General features: G+C 41.0%; 1 protein-coding gene across 2 annotated transcripts in view; it reads right to left on the bottom strand.

Moving 5' to 3' along the window:
- Nucleotides 1–523: 523 nt before the first annotated feature.
- LOC119030427 (WD repeat-containing protein 70) overlaps nucleotides 524–15013 on the bottom strand; it is a 41109-nt gene continuing 26619 nt past the window's right edge. For both annotated transcript variants that reach the window (XM_037118005.1, XM_037118006.1), the window contains exons 14-18: nucleotides 7575–7675; nucleotides 6998–7077; nucleotides 5185–5301; nucleotides 2282–2444; nucleotides 524–1288 (exon numbers count right to left, since the gene is read on the bottom strand). In XM_037118005.1, the coding sequence (XP_036973900.1) occupies nucleotides 1201–1288; nucleotides 2282–2444; nucleotides 5185–5301; nucleotides 6998–7077; nucleotides 7575–7675 (549 nt within the window). In that variant the 3' untranslated portion in view covers nucleotides 524–1200. The remainder of the gene's footprint in view (nucleotides 1289–2281; nucleotides 2445–5184; nucleotides 5302–6997; nucleotides 7078–7574; nucleotides 7676–15013) is intronic.

Below are 15013 nucleotides of genomic sequence, written 5' to 3'. Positions count from 1 at the left end.
GGTTTTCTCTGTCAGTTGAAATATGTTAAAACACTGCACAAGTCACTCAAGGGATTTGAGAGGGAAAACAGATAAATCGAGCCGCTGTGTTACAGGCGTGATATGCAGATTACCATTTGGTTTTGCTAAGGGAGTGAGCACCCGTAGTAATGTGACACAATTTTGTACCAGAGCATGAGCGTAAAAGCTGATGTTTCACCTTGAAAGTAGTCATAAGATTATACTGAATGAATTGCATTCAGTTTATGTTTTGGAAAACGTATCCATCAATATTAAAACTCGCAGCACCTGCAGTAAATTTTACAGATTTAATAATTGTGGAAAAAGTGGCTTATAAAAAACTTTATTTAAAGCAGTGAATCAAAACACCGGCTTTGGCTAGGACTGCGTGTACAGTACAGTAAATCTGAGGGTTTGAGCTGAGTGCCTCATAAAAAAAAAAAAATTGGCAGAAGTATTCCTTTGATCAGCTGGTAAAAATAGATCCATCAGTTCACTTCAAATAAAAAAACATACCACCATCTGACAAGAGAATACAAATTTGTTTATTTAGGTTTCAAGGTGAAATACAGCACGTAGAAAAACACCTAAATTAGCAGATGGCTGAATCACATCCAGGGAAAGTGTACAGCTTTAAAAACTGTAAACTTTAAGATAGAAAAAACAGTTGGCTGGAATTGTTTGTACATCTTCAGAATTTACTACTTACAAACCAGAAGAGTGTTCTTCATAGCTGATGAACAGACCCAGACCACAAAGTCTGGAGTCGATTTATGAGGCATTAGCAAACTCTGGAGATGTGGGAGGAGAGGACAATAGAAATGATGAAAATAAAGTCTATATAATCAAAACGGACATAAAAAGCTGAGTTCTTCTAGTGGTTGATGAATTGCAAAGAGAGGAACGTAAACCTGTATAAAATTATACTGTGCTTGCGCAGCGAAAATGCCTTCACATTTATGTGCTACCCACATAAACTAAGAGAAACATCCACATAAATACATACACGCTTAAAAAGAAACGAAACTAAGGGAGGACAGAGGCTGTGCAGTTTAGTAATTTAACTGATGCTCCCATGCACGGTTTCTGACAGTAGCTCAGTGTTCTCGGACTGATCCTGAGACCTTGTGGTGCTGTATATCCAACCACAAGCCCACTCTGTCAGCGATCCTGTTTAAAATGAGCTGCTGCTGAAGCGCCTCAGATTTTGCGTTTCTTCCACTCCGGTTCCTTGTCGGCCTCCTCATCCTCCTCGGATTCCTCTGCAAACACGGGCTCTGGCTGGGTCCTGGAGGATTCATAAAAAAGGGGGGAAATGATTTAACTGTTTTATTTTCCAGAACTGCTAATTAAAGACAACAAGATGAGACAGAGCTTTAAGAATTTAATATCAGATTTTTTCTTTTTTTACAAATTATCTCTTTTATTAGGCCAGCTGAGGCTTATGGAAATTCAGTAGAGTTGCAATGACTGATTGACAAGTTGGCAACAATTAATTCCCAACTATTTTGATGACCAGATTTTTTTCAAAAGAAAAAAAAAAAAAAAAAAAAGTACAAATTAGTACAAATTAAAATTTATTTATTTTTTTTCATATTTGACAGTGAACTCTATATTTTTGGGTTGTGGGCAAAACGAGAAATTTAAGGATGTCATCTTAGGCATTGGGAAACTGATCGCCATTTCTTTCAACAAATTAAAAACCATGAATATAACAGTAAGCCCTACGTTCAGGCTGTCGTAGCTCTATGGAGCAGAAGACAGAAGCTCGATGTTTAATGTATCTCCAAGTCAAGCAAAAAGAACAGCGACTATCACCCTGCTGCTTTAGCGAGCTCTACATCCAGCCCCTAATGGCGTACTCTATCAGATTCATCTTCTGTAATGTTTATCACCAGGATATCTTCTTTAACTATAGATCGTTTTCATGCAGCATGTGGAACAGACTGTTTGATTTGGCTCGCGGCTTTGTTCCAAGCTTACATAGCTGTCTGAGTCTGATAGTGATCTAAAGCTGTCCATTACTCTCCTTCCTGCAGTGTGAAGTGTGTAAAACCGTACAACTCTTTAAACATTTATGTGTCACACCAGGAGGAAGAAACCCAAGTACCGTCGCAATCGCATGCACAGCACTCCCAATACTCATCTTACACTGTCGGCTAATGAGAGCAAGCCCAGAAATAAGAGAAGAAGGGTGACAGAGGAAGGGACGGGCAGTAAGATGGACAGCGGAGTGTAAATGATTCATATTTTTACAGTTGAAGATATGAGGTTTTCTTACACCGTGTACGCCGGGGCGACCCAGTAAGGGTTATCTGAAGCCTCCTTGGCGTGGCGCAGGATGGCCTCTCGCGGGTTACTGTCATCCGTTTTATCTAAAGCGATGTTCTTCACGATGAATGAAGACAGGGTGCCGCCATGAGCTGCTACTCTTCCTCCACGACCTGTCGGGACACATTTGATTAGAAGCAGTTAAGACTTAGTGTTGAACAAAACTCCTCAATGTTGGATGACAGGCTGGCTCCAAAGGACATGACTACACCATGACACACTCACGACTCACATAAATTATAAGACCAAAAATGTGTTTTCAGAAAGCCTTTAAATTAAAGCGGCTAACTGGAGAATTAGTTTGGCAGCCCAGAGTGGTAATATCATATTGGCAGACACACACAAGTAAAGGAAAATTCAAATATCACCTCAAGCCTGACAGATATCAAGCCTGACATCCACCAGACAGACCTGTCAGTCTACTACTGGCTCGTCTTTGGTGCCAGATTACGTCATCATCTGTTTTCTACTATGCTCTACAGACAGTGACATCACTTGGCCTCAAAGACAAGCAGACAGTTGGTAAAGACGCGAGAAGCCTGAAGAGTTGTGAAATCCAGGATTTTATTTGTTTCGCTTGCTGCTCAATGTTGCATGTCAGTCATGGGTGAAAATATAATATTGTTATCTATTTAATCACAATTACAATCTACATTTTGAATTTGGAAATGTCTTTCTTAATTTTGAGACACACTATAGACTAAAGCCTGGCTGATACTGGGGGGGGGGGTATTAATATATCAGTCAGAGATACGGAGAATACACAAATAAACACATATCTTTTGCACTGATTCCTCAAATGTGATTATCGAACACTTTAGATTAGTAATGGTGTCTGGATATTTTACAGTAGAACAATAAACTTTACTGTCCAAAATGAGTCAGTGCACAGTTAACTTAACTGGGAACTTTAATTATTAAAAATCAGCCCAAATGTTCCATGTGAAGATTATTTTTACCTTGAAGAACCATTGCAGACGTATCCTAATTTACAATTATTTCAAGATCCGAAACAAAACATTTATAGTATTTTGTTTAGTAAATGTAATTGTTGTTGCCCGGGCAGATAGATCAACTGCTGTTCTTCAATAAATAAGACATCAAACATTCTGTTTGTGTACAGACTGAACAAACTGGTTCCAGCATGTTAATTAGTTAGCTATAGAGGAGCTGATTGACACATTTATTAAGTTTGGAGAGTGTTTGCTATGATTTTAGTTTCCATGCCCATGTGTAACTCTCAGCTTAGACAGCTAATAATCTTAAAAGCTCTAGATGGATCCGGATGGATGGAAAAATCCTGAACTATTCCTTTTTGTATGGCCAGACAGATTCTCACAATAAATCTAATAAAAACCACTAAAGTCCGCACTTTTTTTTTCCTTACATTACTACTGCAGATAGAATTCTGTTTTGGACACTTGTTGCAGTCTTGCTCCAGAAAAGGTAGATAAAAGTGACACTGTTGTTTCAGTGCCTCTGTGCTGTCGGCTGTATTTGACCGCCCTTAATGGAGCTTTTTGGAGGAAAAAACCTCTAGCTCTCCGTAATAGGACATTGTTATAGCTGTCTTAAAAAGATCAAGGATGAGATGCATGCATGTGCACACACACAAACACACATGTATCCCTATTCTTTAACACACAGGGATTTCCTGGTGTAGTCGGGCAGGGAGGTTGTTTGGGGGATTGAGAGGCACCTCCTTCCATTTGCTTGTAAGCATTGAGCCAACCACCAAACATTACCTTGCACTTATGCAAAGTCATTCTACATGAGGATAAACAATAAAAAGACAGCCTGTCGTCTAAAAACCACTGGCCTGCTATCAAGTACTTAGACTTACTTTTACAAAAGCGACCTGCATTTTCATTTGCAGACTATTGTGTGTGTTTCTCTCAACCTCTGTCACTGTGTCTTTGATAGTTATAAACAATACAACGCAAAACTGCGCACTAATGATTCCCATTTTTTTTTCATTATGTTGAAGTAAGTCTTTTATTACTTTAAATTCTCATGAATGCCTTTTCTTTTTTAGGTAGCTGTTTTAAATTCGGCTACATTTCTTATCTCATAATCTTTCATGACCCACTTTCTACAGATCTGGCTACTTGTTCAGAAGTTTCAAATGCTTTAAAGATGTTTTTTTTTTTTTTATTTAGTTTTTTTCATTCTGAAAAACAAAACAATCACATCGTATTGCACTGTGGAAACACTGATCGTTTTAAGTACACAGTACTGAAGGAATAAGTGGCAGTAAGTGAAAAAAACAACAATAAAATTCAGCAGCAGCGAGCCAGCTGGAATAAAGTGAAGCAGGAAATGTTTTTTGGCACCACGGCTTTTTGGAACTCAGCTCAAACTGTATCCGTGCATAGGTGTGGCATTTGCGAAAGCGCGTATTGCATTTTAAAATGTGGATTGACTGGTTGGAATATGGGGTCCAGAAGAAGTTCAAAATGCATCACTCTGTCCCAGCAGTTAAAAAACATGAGGGAACAGCAGGCTACGACGAACACGAGAGGCCAAGTGGGAGCAGTGCTGCTGTAGGCCTCCGCTTCAGCTGGATTGCGCAACGCTGAACACATCAACAACTGTGGATTTGTACATCTGCCTCAGACAGAATCATGCATTCATCCAGTTAAGAACATGACTAACAACGTGCGTTAAAAAAAGAACTAGCGTCACCTCGTTACTCTACAGTACTTATTTTCAAATGGTAGTATTTGTTGTGCATTTTTGGGGCTTGCTCATTATTTGTGTCTGCTTGGACTATTCTCTTTTGTTTCTTTTGTTTTTGTGTCTTTATTCTGGGAATTATCGTCACCAAGGAAAAAAAAAAAAAAAGTTCTTTACCTGGTCCAGACACAGGAGGCTCGGGTTTGTGGGATTTCTTTGGGTCGAGTCTGTCCTTCTCCAGCTGTTTTCGTGTACTCCGCTGCCGGGCCTCTCTGAACATGGGTAAGGCATGAGCTGGAGACACGCAGGGTAAACAAGGATAATCAAGTTGCTTGGGTTACTCAAAGATCACAAAACAGAGTCGCACAAATAAGCGGGCAGGGCACCTGGCAGCATGTTCACTGTTTGTTACCCCACGCGCACACTGGAAAGCTAAATGAACACAGGTGAACCCTGAGATAATAATAATCTCGACACCCACTACAACTTGCAGGAGATACATGTCGTTCACGCTAAAATACAAGCACCTGTTGACCTCTGGTAGCAGCTCTCCACTTGTGTACTCTTTCTGCCATAGTGCACACCAACATATTCATTATAACCCCCATGTTTAGATTCAGACAATCACTCTGCCGCTCTTCACACTGTTGTGAACACTATCACAATAAAAGGCCGCCAGCACTTAAATCCACGAGTGTGAGTGAGCGTGTGCATGAGTAAGTGTGAATGAGTGCCCTCAAAGGTGTGTGCGAAGGAGACTGTGTGTGTGTGTGTGTGTGTGTGTGTGTGTGTGCGTGCATGTAAAGTGAGTGTATGCTCTGCTCTTGTCCTCGGGGGTTACAAAGAGACACTTTAGTAAAGGGCTAGATAAAGTGATTTTCCATTCAGGAGCCCTGTCGCTGTTCAGTGTTAATTCTTCTCCTCCACGCTACATTAAGCAAAAAGGTTACTGTTAACAGATTCCCTCGCTTTTCTCAATGGGCCATCACTTGCTTCCTGTCCCCTCTAATTTTCCAGTGCCAGGGCATCAAGTGCGTCACTCGGCGCTCGTGGCAGTCAGTCGCCTGCCTTCTTCACACCCTGTTGGCATGGCAATGAAATCACATGATGCCTCTGAAAAAGGCTGCGGATGCCCAAATAGTAAATGGCGTCTGAATTGGGTCCAAGCAGCCAATCAGGGAGGACGTGTCAGCAGCTGTTCTGTTTTCTGAGGGTTCATGACTTCAGTTTGGCACGCACTAAAGAGATGACGGCCTCGTGTGTTGATGATATGACGGGATGACAGGTACGCGGGTTGGTTTGTGTTTTCTGTGGGCGGTGTGCGTGTTTGTGTGATCACGCCAGCAGATGTGGGAGAGGCGGCTGTCCCTGGCGTGATCCGGCATGACTGCAGACCACATGGCCGCCGCGTGGCACATCGCCCTGCGGCTGTCCATCCACTCATCCACACCCGCACTGTATCAGCTAATGGGCCCGTGAAAGCCCTGAACAACCTCTCGTTCCTCACAAAGCCCTCCCGCTATGAGATAGGGTGTATTTGGATGTTTTTGTGTGAGTAAAAAAGAGATGTAGCGTGTAAACAGAGGTAGTTTTATTCTGTTTTGTCTGAGAGGGGGAATACTTAGAATATGCTCCACTTGTCACATCATGCACTTGGGGAGATGGCCAGCATTGTTTGTCTCTTTTTTGCTGTTAAAAATGCACGGCGCCTTTTTATGTGAAGAGCACGGAGCACAAATAGGTTAGTGGCACAAGGTGGATTAACCTGGAGGGCTCTGAGACAGGCGCCTCGCCTTAATTGCCTCAGTAATTGTTCACCGATTAAAAGGCGATGCATGAAACTGCATATCATGCACGACAAGCCTGCCTTGTCGTGCTGAGCAGGGAAATAAGTTCATAGTACATTAAGTGATGGCTTCTTTGAAGGTATAACCAAAAGCTGATTGTGAGTGTGTTTGTTTACTCGAGTACAAAACATGGATGAACTTACGTGTGATGATGTAATCTTGTGTTAGCGTCTCCGCTTGTTTCTCTTTCCGTTGGCTCTTCACTACACACAGCTTAGCCCCCCTGGAAAGAGCAGAAAAGTTACAAACAATGTTATTGAAGTTTCACATAAAAAACAACAGACTGATATCGTTTACGCCACAGAATTCAATTATTATTACCCCCCCAAAAACAAAAAATATTAAAAAAAAATTCAAATATGTAGAGATATTGTGATGCATTGGGTGACATATTTATCATTGGTAGGAGCACTTTCCTCTGCCTACGAAACCATGCAGAAAGTATCCAAAAGTGCAAACATCCAACAAAATTTAACACTAGGTGCTTGTCAGAAGCAAAAGTGAAGAATAGATAATGCTTGTCAGATTACCCCTCTGCAAAAATAAATATAAGGTGTGTCTGTGCACTTGTTTTATGTCTGAAGACTTTAACCAAGATAATTAACGTTATTATCAGTGCCAATGACTCAATTAGGACACATTAATGTTTGGCTTTAGTCTCTTCAAGGGAGTTGTCGTCAATAAAAAGGGTTGGTGTAATAACCTAATAACCAGACGTACCTGTGGCTTTTCACTGGGTCATAGTAGACCTTGGCCAGTCCATTACCAGTTCCAACCATTATCTGGTTAAGTTTTGGATGCCACAAACAGCGGATGACGCTCTGGAATACACAGACAGACAAAAACAAGTGTGTGGGTCACCAAAAATGTTTGGGTTTTTCAGCACAGTAACTGGAAAGCAATACTTTGAAACAGCAGCATGTAGCAGGTTGTGAAGAATTTTCTCTACAGTAGATCAGATAAGGACGTGTCTGCTCCTCATATTTTATTGAGTATTGTGAGTGTGTGACCCGGGCTGGTTGTGGTACAGTGGGGATCAGTCCCAGCGTGCTCTGCTGCTCTAGTTGACTATATTTGGTTGTTGGGATGAGGTCTGGATCCCTCAGTCTGTGTGTGACAGATGGCCCAGTGCCAATACGCAAATGTGACCACATTTATCCAGAGGTGTGTGTGTGTGTGTGTGTATGTGTGTGTCTGTGTGTGAGAGCAAAAGAGGGACAGAGAGAGAAATATACCCACACACACACACACACACACACACACACACACGCACGCGCACACACGCACACACACACACACACACACAGTTGTTGGACAGTGATGAAGACCCTCTGTGCATTCTGTGATATGTGAGCTACAGTGGAGAGCAGCAGTGCCTCCTTTCCTTCTTTCACACAACTTGTTCGAGAGTGTCATCGGAATAGACGTCTCTTTAGATTTGGTGCAGATGTATGTGCCGAAGCAGTACAGATTTTTTAATTTATTTTTTTTTTAGGGGGTGAGCGTTTGGCACGTCTTTATGTGGATCATGGTAAGCAATCTGGGGGGGGGGGGTGGGGGTCTAGGGCAGGGGCGTAGGATGGGGGGTGGGTAGTACTACGACCGGGACGTCCAGAGTCTGTGACGGTGAAAGCTGCTTAGCGCCCAGCTGTTCGGCTTCCCACCAGGATACCAGGGGAAGAAGTCTCAATCACACATGCACACGATCACATACATGCACACACAAGAGGACAATATGTTGTTCACGTATGAACATCTTGCGTTTATAGAGAAAAGTCAAGTATGGCCGACACTGATTTGACTTCATTATTAAAACAAAAGCCTATAAAATACAACTTGAAGTGATCATACACAACATTATCAGTATGTCCAATCCATACTTTACATACAATGAGATTTTGTTACCCTTGTAAATAATTGTACCTAATAAAAAAAAGGATCTTGTTCAAATTAAGACTTATACTGCACTTACAGTAAATTAAAATCATTCACAATCTGCTGATGGTTGTCACGAACCTCATACTGTACACTTCTACACTATGAGCCAAACAGCTCATGGGACAGATGATGGTTAATCTGCTCAACCAGATCATGAGCCAGATGTAATTGATAGAAAGATCTGGAAAATGCTTTAAACAGGATGTGCTTAACACTGAGCCTCACATATTCTATTCATACATCAGCAGATAGATGATACCATGAATAAACTATAAAGGCAGAGCGCAGGCTTCCGGCCAATAGTCCTTCTAATCTGCAGGCACAATCGCTTTATTTCAAAAACTGTTAGAATTATCTTAAAGCATGGTTTTGACTCGCTGAAGCCTCAATTTAAATGTGAGTCAGTGTATAATTAATTGTGCATTGAATCGTTTCCATGTCCACACCTTAGATAAAGAAAAAAAACATTGTTACAATTGTATCAGTTCTTCCATGTAAACTGCTATCAGAGTTCTGTAATGACAGATTTAGGTATGAAGTTTAGAGCAACAACATGTGTAGGCGACACTGATATGGAGTCAAGCACCATTATTTTGCTGTTCTTTTCATTTGTTCCGTAGCTGTTTTGGTTTAGGGTTAACCAGAGGGAAGATATCTCCCATGTGCATATTTTGTCTGTCATTTCCCTTGAGTTGGAAGCTGTGACATTACCAAAGTGACTGGTCAGCTGGTTGGTTGCAAATTTGAGGGCATAAAATGTTTGATTCTTATTAAACAATAAATATAGCAAGGCCTGTAATAAGCACAACAGCAGTGAAGGTAACTGGAGGCGGGCCTATTGGCACTGTAGCAGTGTGTGTGTGTGTGTGTGTGTGTGGACATGCTGTCAGAGAGAAGAGAGAGTGAGAAAGCACAGCTACTATCAATATCAATACTGTGGAAAATGAGAATTGAAACGGTTTCAAATCAGTATCAATATTTTTCAGTACTGCATATATGTGACAACACTAGCACATACCTCAAGCTTATTCCAATATCAAATTATCAAGTCCTGTATCAAACATTTAAAGCATCCATAACTACTAAACCATAACATCAGATCTAGGATCCACATTCAATTGCACTCACTCGTCCCTACCAGCCACCTAAATATGCCAGATTTTGTTCATCAAGATCTATGCACTATTCCCTGTTAAACTAACAACAAAGTCAACAACAAAAATCGGACCTCAGTCGTGGATGTATGAAACTGACACAACATGTGTCAACATGTGTGTATCATGAAGCCTACCCACTGTGGATATGCTTCAGTGTAAATGTGTAATGGGTTATAAATTGCCCCGTCATGGTTGCTAAAGCAACGCAGACTGTCCCTGCATACAAGGGAAGGTAGAGATGACAGTTAGGAATCCTGTTACACTCCACAGGTACCGTAAAAGCTCGAGGAATTCACCCAGCGCACAGTACAGCTACACAACAGAGAGCGATCCAAACCAGGCAGTAAAAGTCAAAATAAAAGTGACATCACAGTCAGGTAACTGCAGCTCAGTCAAGTTCAGAAACTAACTCTGTCAGCCCCAAACAAATCATTCTGTCAACAGTAAAACAAGTCAACAGAAAGAGCAGAGCAGTCTAAAAGAGCCCAGTTCAGTGGGGCCCACACCAGCTGGATCCACTGAGAAGCCCAGAGCCAACAGTAAGACTGCTTTCCAGAAATTCAGAGCAGCGTGTTTACACTCTAGGAACCCCTGTTTACGCTTCATGTCCATTGAATTACATCACATCATGGAGAAGGAAACTTTAATCAGTCAGTTCTTCAGTAGCAGCCTTCAATATCCCCTCAGATTAAAATACCAAATGCTGATTAGGGATAAACAAGACAACAGCCACTCACCCAGTATGTATGCTGATTATGAAATAAAGTTATGCAGCACTAATGGGACACAACAGTCACAGCTGTGTTCCTCATTTAGTCGCTGGTGAGTGGATCCAAATGTGCACAGCTTCTGACAGACTTGGCTGCTCAGACCAGCTGAATGCAGTAGTGGGAAAGGAGAACTCGAGACTTAGCACCTCCGCTGCACACTGAGTGGGCACACGTCCGAGAAGTCTGTAATTAGTATGAACTGCCTTACTGGAACAACTGGCTTCTACATCTTGCAAGATTTACTTGGTGAGATGCACAAGAAAGAACAGAGTTAAGGCCTCCCTTCTACCTTTCAAGCTTGGCTGCTCTTACTGGGGATGAAAGACAGACCATTCCAGTAAAAGTCCTCCTTGAATAGCATGGCATAGGGCGTAGTCTACTGTTCAAAAGCCATCAAGCTTGACATGGTAGGTGTATCACGGGCACCTTGTGAAGGTCGCCCAAACACAGAACTCTAGCTAATGCTTTCCCCGAACAAAGGGTCATTTAGACAGTTCAGAATCTTTACCGAGAAATTTTGATTATTTAGAGTTTTACATCTGTATGATGATGATGCCACCTTTTTTCTCGTCCAACACCAATTATTATGCAAATTCTCAATATATTGCCTCATACCAAGTGTCATTATTAAGACAATGCTCCTTTCTTTTTTCATTTAACATACAGTCCACCTTACTGGATAGTTATATTTGGTATCATTAATAGGGCTGTAACTACACAAGTGTTTGTATAATAATACCAAGTCATACACAAGTTCATTACCTCAAGCTAATTAAAAGGTATTTGTATTTGTAAGAAAAGTTCATTTTTGAGTTTTATCCCCACTCGTCAGATATTGATCCTTTGGTTTTTACAAGTCATCAAAAACTGACGCTTTGCGTTGCCGGCCAACCCAATCTACGATCCCAAAGCATCAGTATTTGGAGTATTTTGGAGTTGGGAATGAGATTAAAAAAACAACCCCTGACAAAAAGGACCTTTAAGTATTTAATTAATGGCAGTGACTGAGAACCACTGGCAGCGGTAATAATCTGGTGTATTAATTAATTGTGGTCTTATAGTTTTTAAAAAGTATTAAGGTGCTACTTCAAAGCCATTATTACACTGCAACGAGGGTCAGAAATGCAACAGGCGATGACAAAATACAAAAGTACCAGAAAATGCAAACATGCATGCAAGCAGTGCATGCATACATTTACAGAATCTACATAAGAGCTGCAGGTTTAAGTTGGTTTCCATTTGAAATTCAGCCAAAGGCTCAGTGCTTTGATGTCAGTAGGGTCTCACCTGGTTCCTGCCCCTTTTGATGGACTAAGATAAGCTTAAGAGTGTCTGAAGTATTTACCAAATGGGCCTAAAACAGCCTCCGCTCCCAAGCGCACCCCAGAATCCAGGTCCAGGGTTATGTAGACTGTTTAGTTAGAAATGATTGGTGACCCTTCCTTTCACTGCCTGCCTGGTACGCCACTTTATAAAGGCTGCACTTAAATTCTCGGGCCATCCTAGAAGCAGACGGCTGATGTAAACATAGTAAATAGCACATCCATCAGGTTCACCAAGTGCATGTCCAACCTAAAATAACTGATCTGATGCAAAACTAAATTTCAATGGATCAAAATTATTTTTGACCAATACAATTTGGCATGGCCATAGTTACAGATTGGCAGATTATCGTAAGTGGGCTCAAAAGAGGGGCTGAATTATACCTATAGTACAATACCATGAAAGGTCAATCCAAAAATGCTGGACATCAAAATGGTCCAGGCTAGGAAATCTGGGAGCTAACCCAAACCCACACTGCTTAAAATTGTATATATACTTCTCTAAGCCTCTCCCTATTTCCATTTGTCCACTGAATGTCAAAGCATAAAGTTAAGGGTCCTGGTTACTGGTCAATTATCAATAACGGCTAAAACTATATATTAAAGTCCACAGATAGCATGACTCTCCAACATAACATGCATTTCCTCTGTTTTCCTCCTCAACACCGCCCATGTGCCCACCCACGACCACATATTGACCCACAAACTGATTTTATGTAAACAAGCGCAATTAAGTGAAGTTATATGACCACAAAAAACTGCTGAAGTATGTGAATGCCTTTAAAGCATATTGACATGACTGACTGACTTTAATCATTACCATAAAACATTTTGAGAGGTTAATAAAACCAAATAAAACCAAAGCCAATGCCATTGGCAGTCTGTACCAGTCTGAACTGCATTGTTTTTTGTGGCAACGTGTAGAATTCTTTTATGGGAAATGTGTTGGATTTCTGTTCAGCTGAAATTGTGATCAGACAGGAAGAGGTTTTCCTGTCCCTTCCAGTGAAACTAAACTGCAGCTTTCAGAGTTTCATACAATGGTAGACGGTGGAACAAGTGAAAGGCCAATGGAAAAATCACTTCCAAATGTTTACTCTCTTGAGTAAAGAGGTGAAAGAGAAGACAAACGTCCACTGAGTGATGCAAAGATGGAGAAGGAGGAGGGTTGTTAAGTTCCCAACAGACTCTTTGACCCAAAGTGTTTGAGGTCTTTCTTTGATGCTGCCTATAGCGATATCATCACCCCCCTGAAGTGGGTGCAAATGTTACAGTTGATACTGTGTATATTAGTTTATGTAGACTCTACAGGAAGGCCTTACATACGACATATGATGATATGCCCTGCTGGGTGTAAAAGACCGACATCCATACAGATGGATTGTTTTTCACAAGTAAAGATTTCACTCCACCTGATCATGTAAATAAAAGAATGTAAATAAAAGAATGTAAATAAAAGAATATAGTACAGGAATTTCTGGACTGAAAAAAGTCAACTGTCATATTTGGGTGACCAGTATCATTGAAACTAATCACTCAAAATGTTTTATATCTATTCTATGTTTTGTTTGGAGAGTACTATTTAGCTCTACCACAATACAGGCGCTCTAGCTATCTAGAGGGGACAGTGGCAACATCATCTACACAACACAGTATCAAGAAAATGTGGTTTCAATTTTGAGAATCGCTTGCACAGATAACTGTGTAGCATCTGTGTGAGACTGAGATTTGTGTTGTTCCTCCTGATTGAAGGAAGGCAGCACTCCAAGGCACTGCCAGTGACTAAATTGATGTTAAAAAGTCTATTCTTAGCGCTTTAAGTCATAAAGAGTAACCAACACAGAACTCAGTAAGGTCTATTTTAACGCAGTGTCACTCTTAATTCTGACTTCAGACAACTGCGCTGACAGGCTCTTGTAGCTGTCTCAATTAATATTAGTATAAGACTTCAAAAGCTCACATTCAACTTTGAAATCAACAGGGGTACTTTTATATAAATTGACAGCTTAAACAAGAAATTATAAGAAAGTGACGAAAAATCAACACATCCAATTAAAGTTCAAATGGGCAATCAAAACACAGACTGCCCTCCCCTCCTCTCAGTTATTGCAACTGTGCAGCGGGTTGTGCACTTAGAGTTGATGCTGTGCCAAGGTTTGCAGGCTAACAGCAGCTGGCTGGCAGGACAGAGGGATGCACAGACACAGACCCAGCTTTTGTCTCTTTCCCCCCTCTCCCAAACATATTCACTCAGCGGCCCATGTGAAAGTGTCATGTCCTCGTCAGGGGGACCAAGTTAGAAGCCATTAGCCTCTGTCAGACCTCACTGTTATGACTACAGATACACAGTGCTAAATCTGTTGAAAAGTAGAGACAGAGGAGCAGGAAGCAACAAAAAAAAAAAGTGTTTCTCTACTGAAGACAGCACCCCTGCCCTTCATTTCAGCACCTATGGCTGGTTGCCTTCACCAAATGGATTTCTGAGGAAGCAGGATTAGTATAAAGTGCATAGTATGCTAACGTGTTTGACAGTCTATGTCTGTGCATGTGAATGGAACATGCTGATAATTTAATTTCAAATGTAACTCAAAGGCAGTACATATAAAACCGTCAACAGCTGCTCTGCCAAAGTTTTGTGGGAATAACTTGTAGTAAGGAAAGGTCACATTACTCCACTTTCTGCAAGCTTTCCTTTTTAAGTTTTGTTTTTAAAACGTTGCTCCTATACCTTCACTCCCCTCCATAAATCTTCTCTTCTTCCTCTATATTTTCTCCCACTGCCAATCTTTCATTCAGAGTGAAGCTGGAGAAAATATGTATTCTGCTATGAGAAATGACTAGCTTTGGGCCCAGTGATTCAAAGTATGTCTAGTTACTGCCAAAGGATAGGGCTTTTGATATTTGTCTTATAAAGAAAACAAGAACTATTTATTTTTCTCAGTAAACAGATATTAATTTATGTGACATTTTAT

Source organism: Acanthopagrus latus, chromosome 12 (assembly GCF_904848185.1).
Source record: "Acanthopagrus latus isolate v.2019 chromosome 12, fAcaLat1.1, whole genome shotgun sequence".
NCBI classification, from domain to species: Eukaryota; Metazoa; Chordata; class Actinopteri; order Spariformes; family Sparidae; genus Acanthopagrus; species Acanthopagrus latus.
The sequence above is the reverse complement of the archived record's forward strand: the minus strand, read 5'-3'. Positions and strand labels throughout refer to the sequence as shown.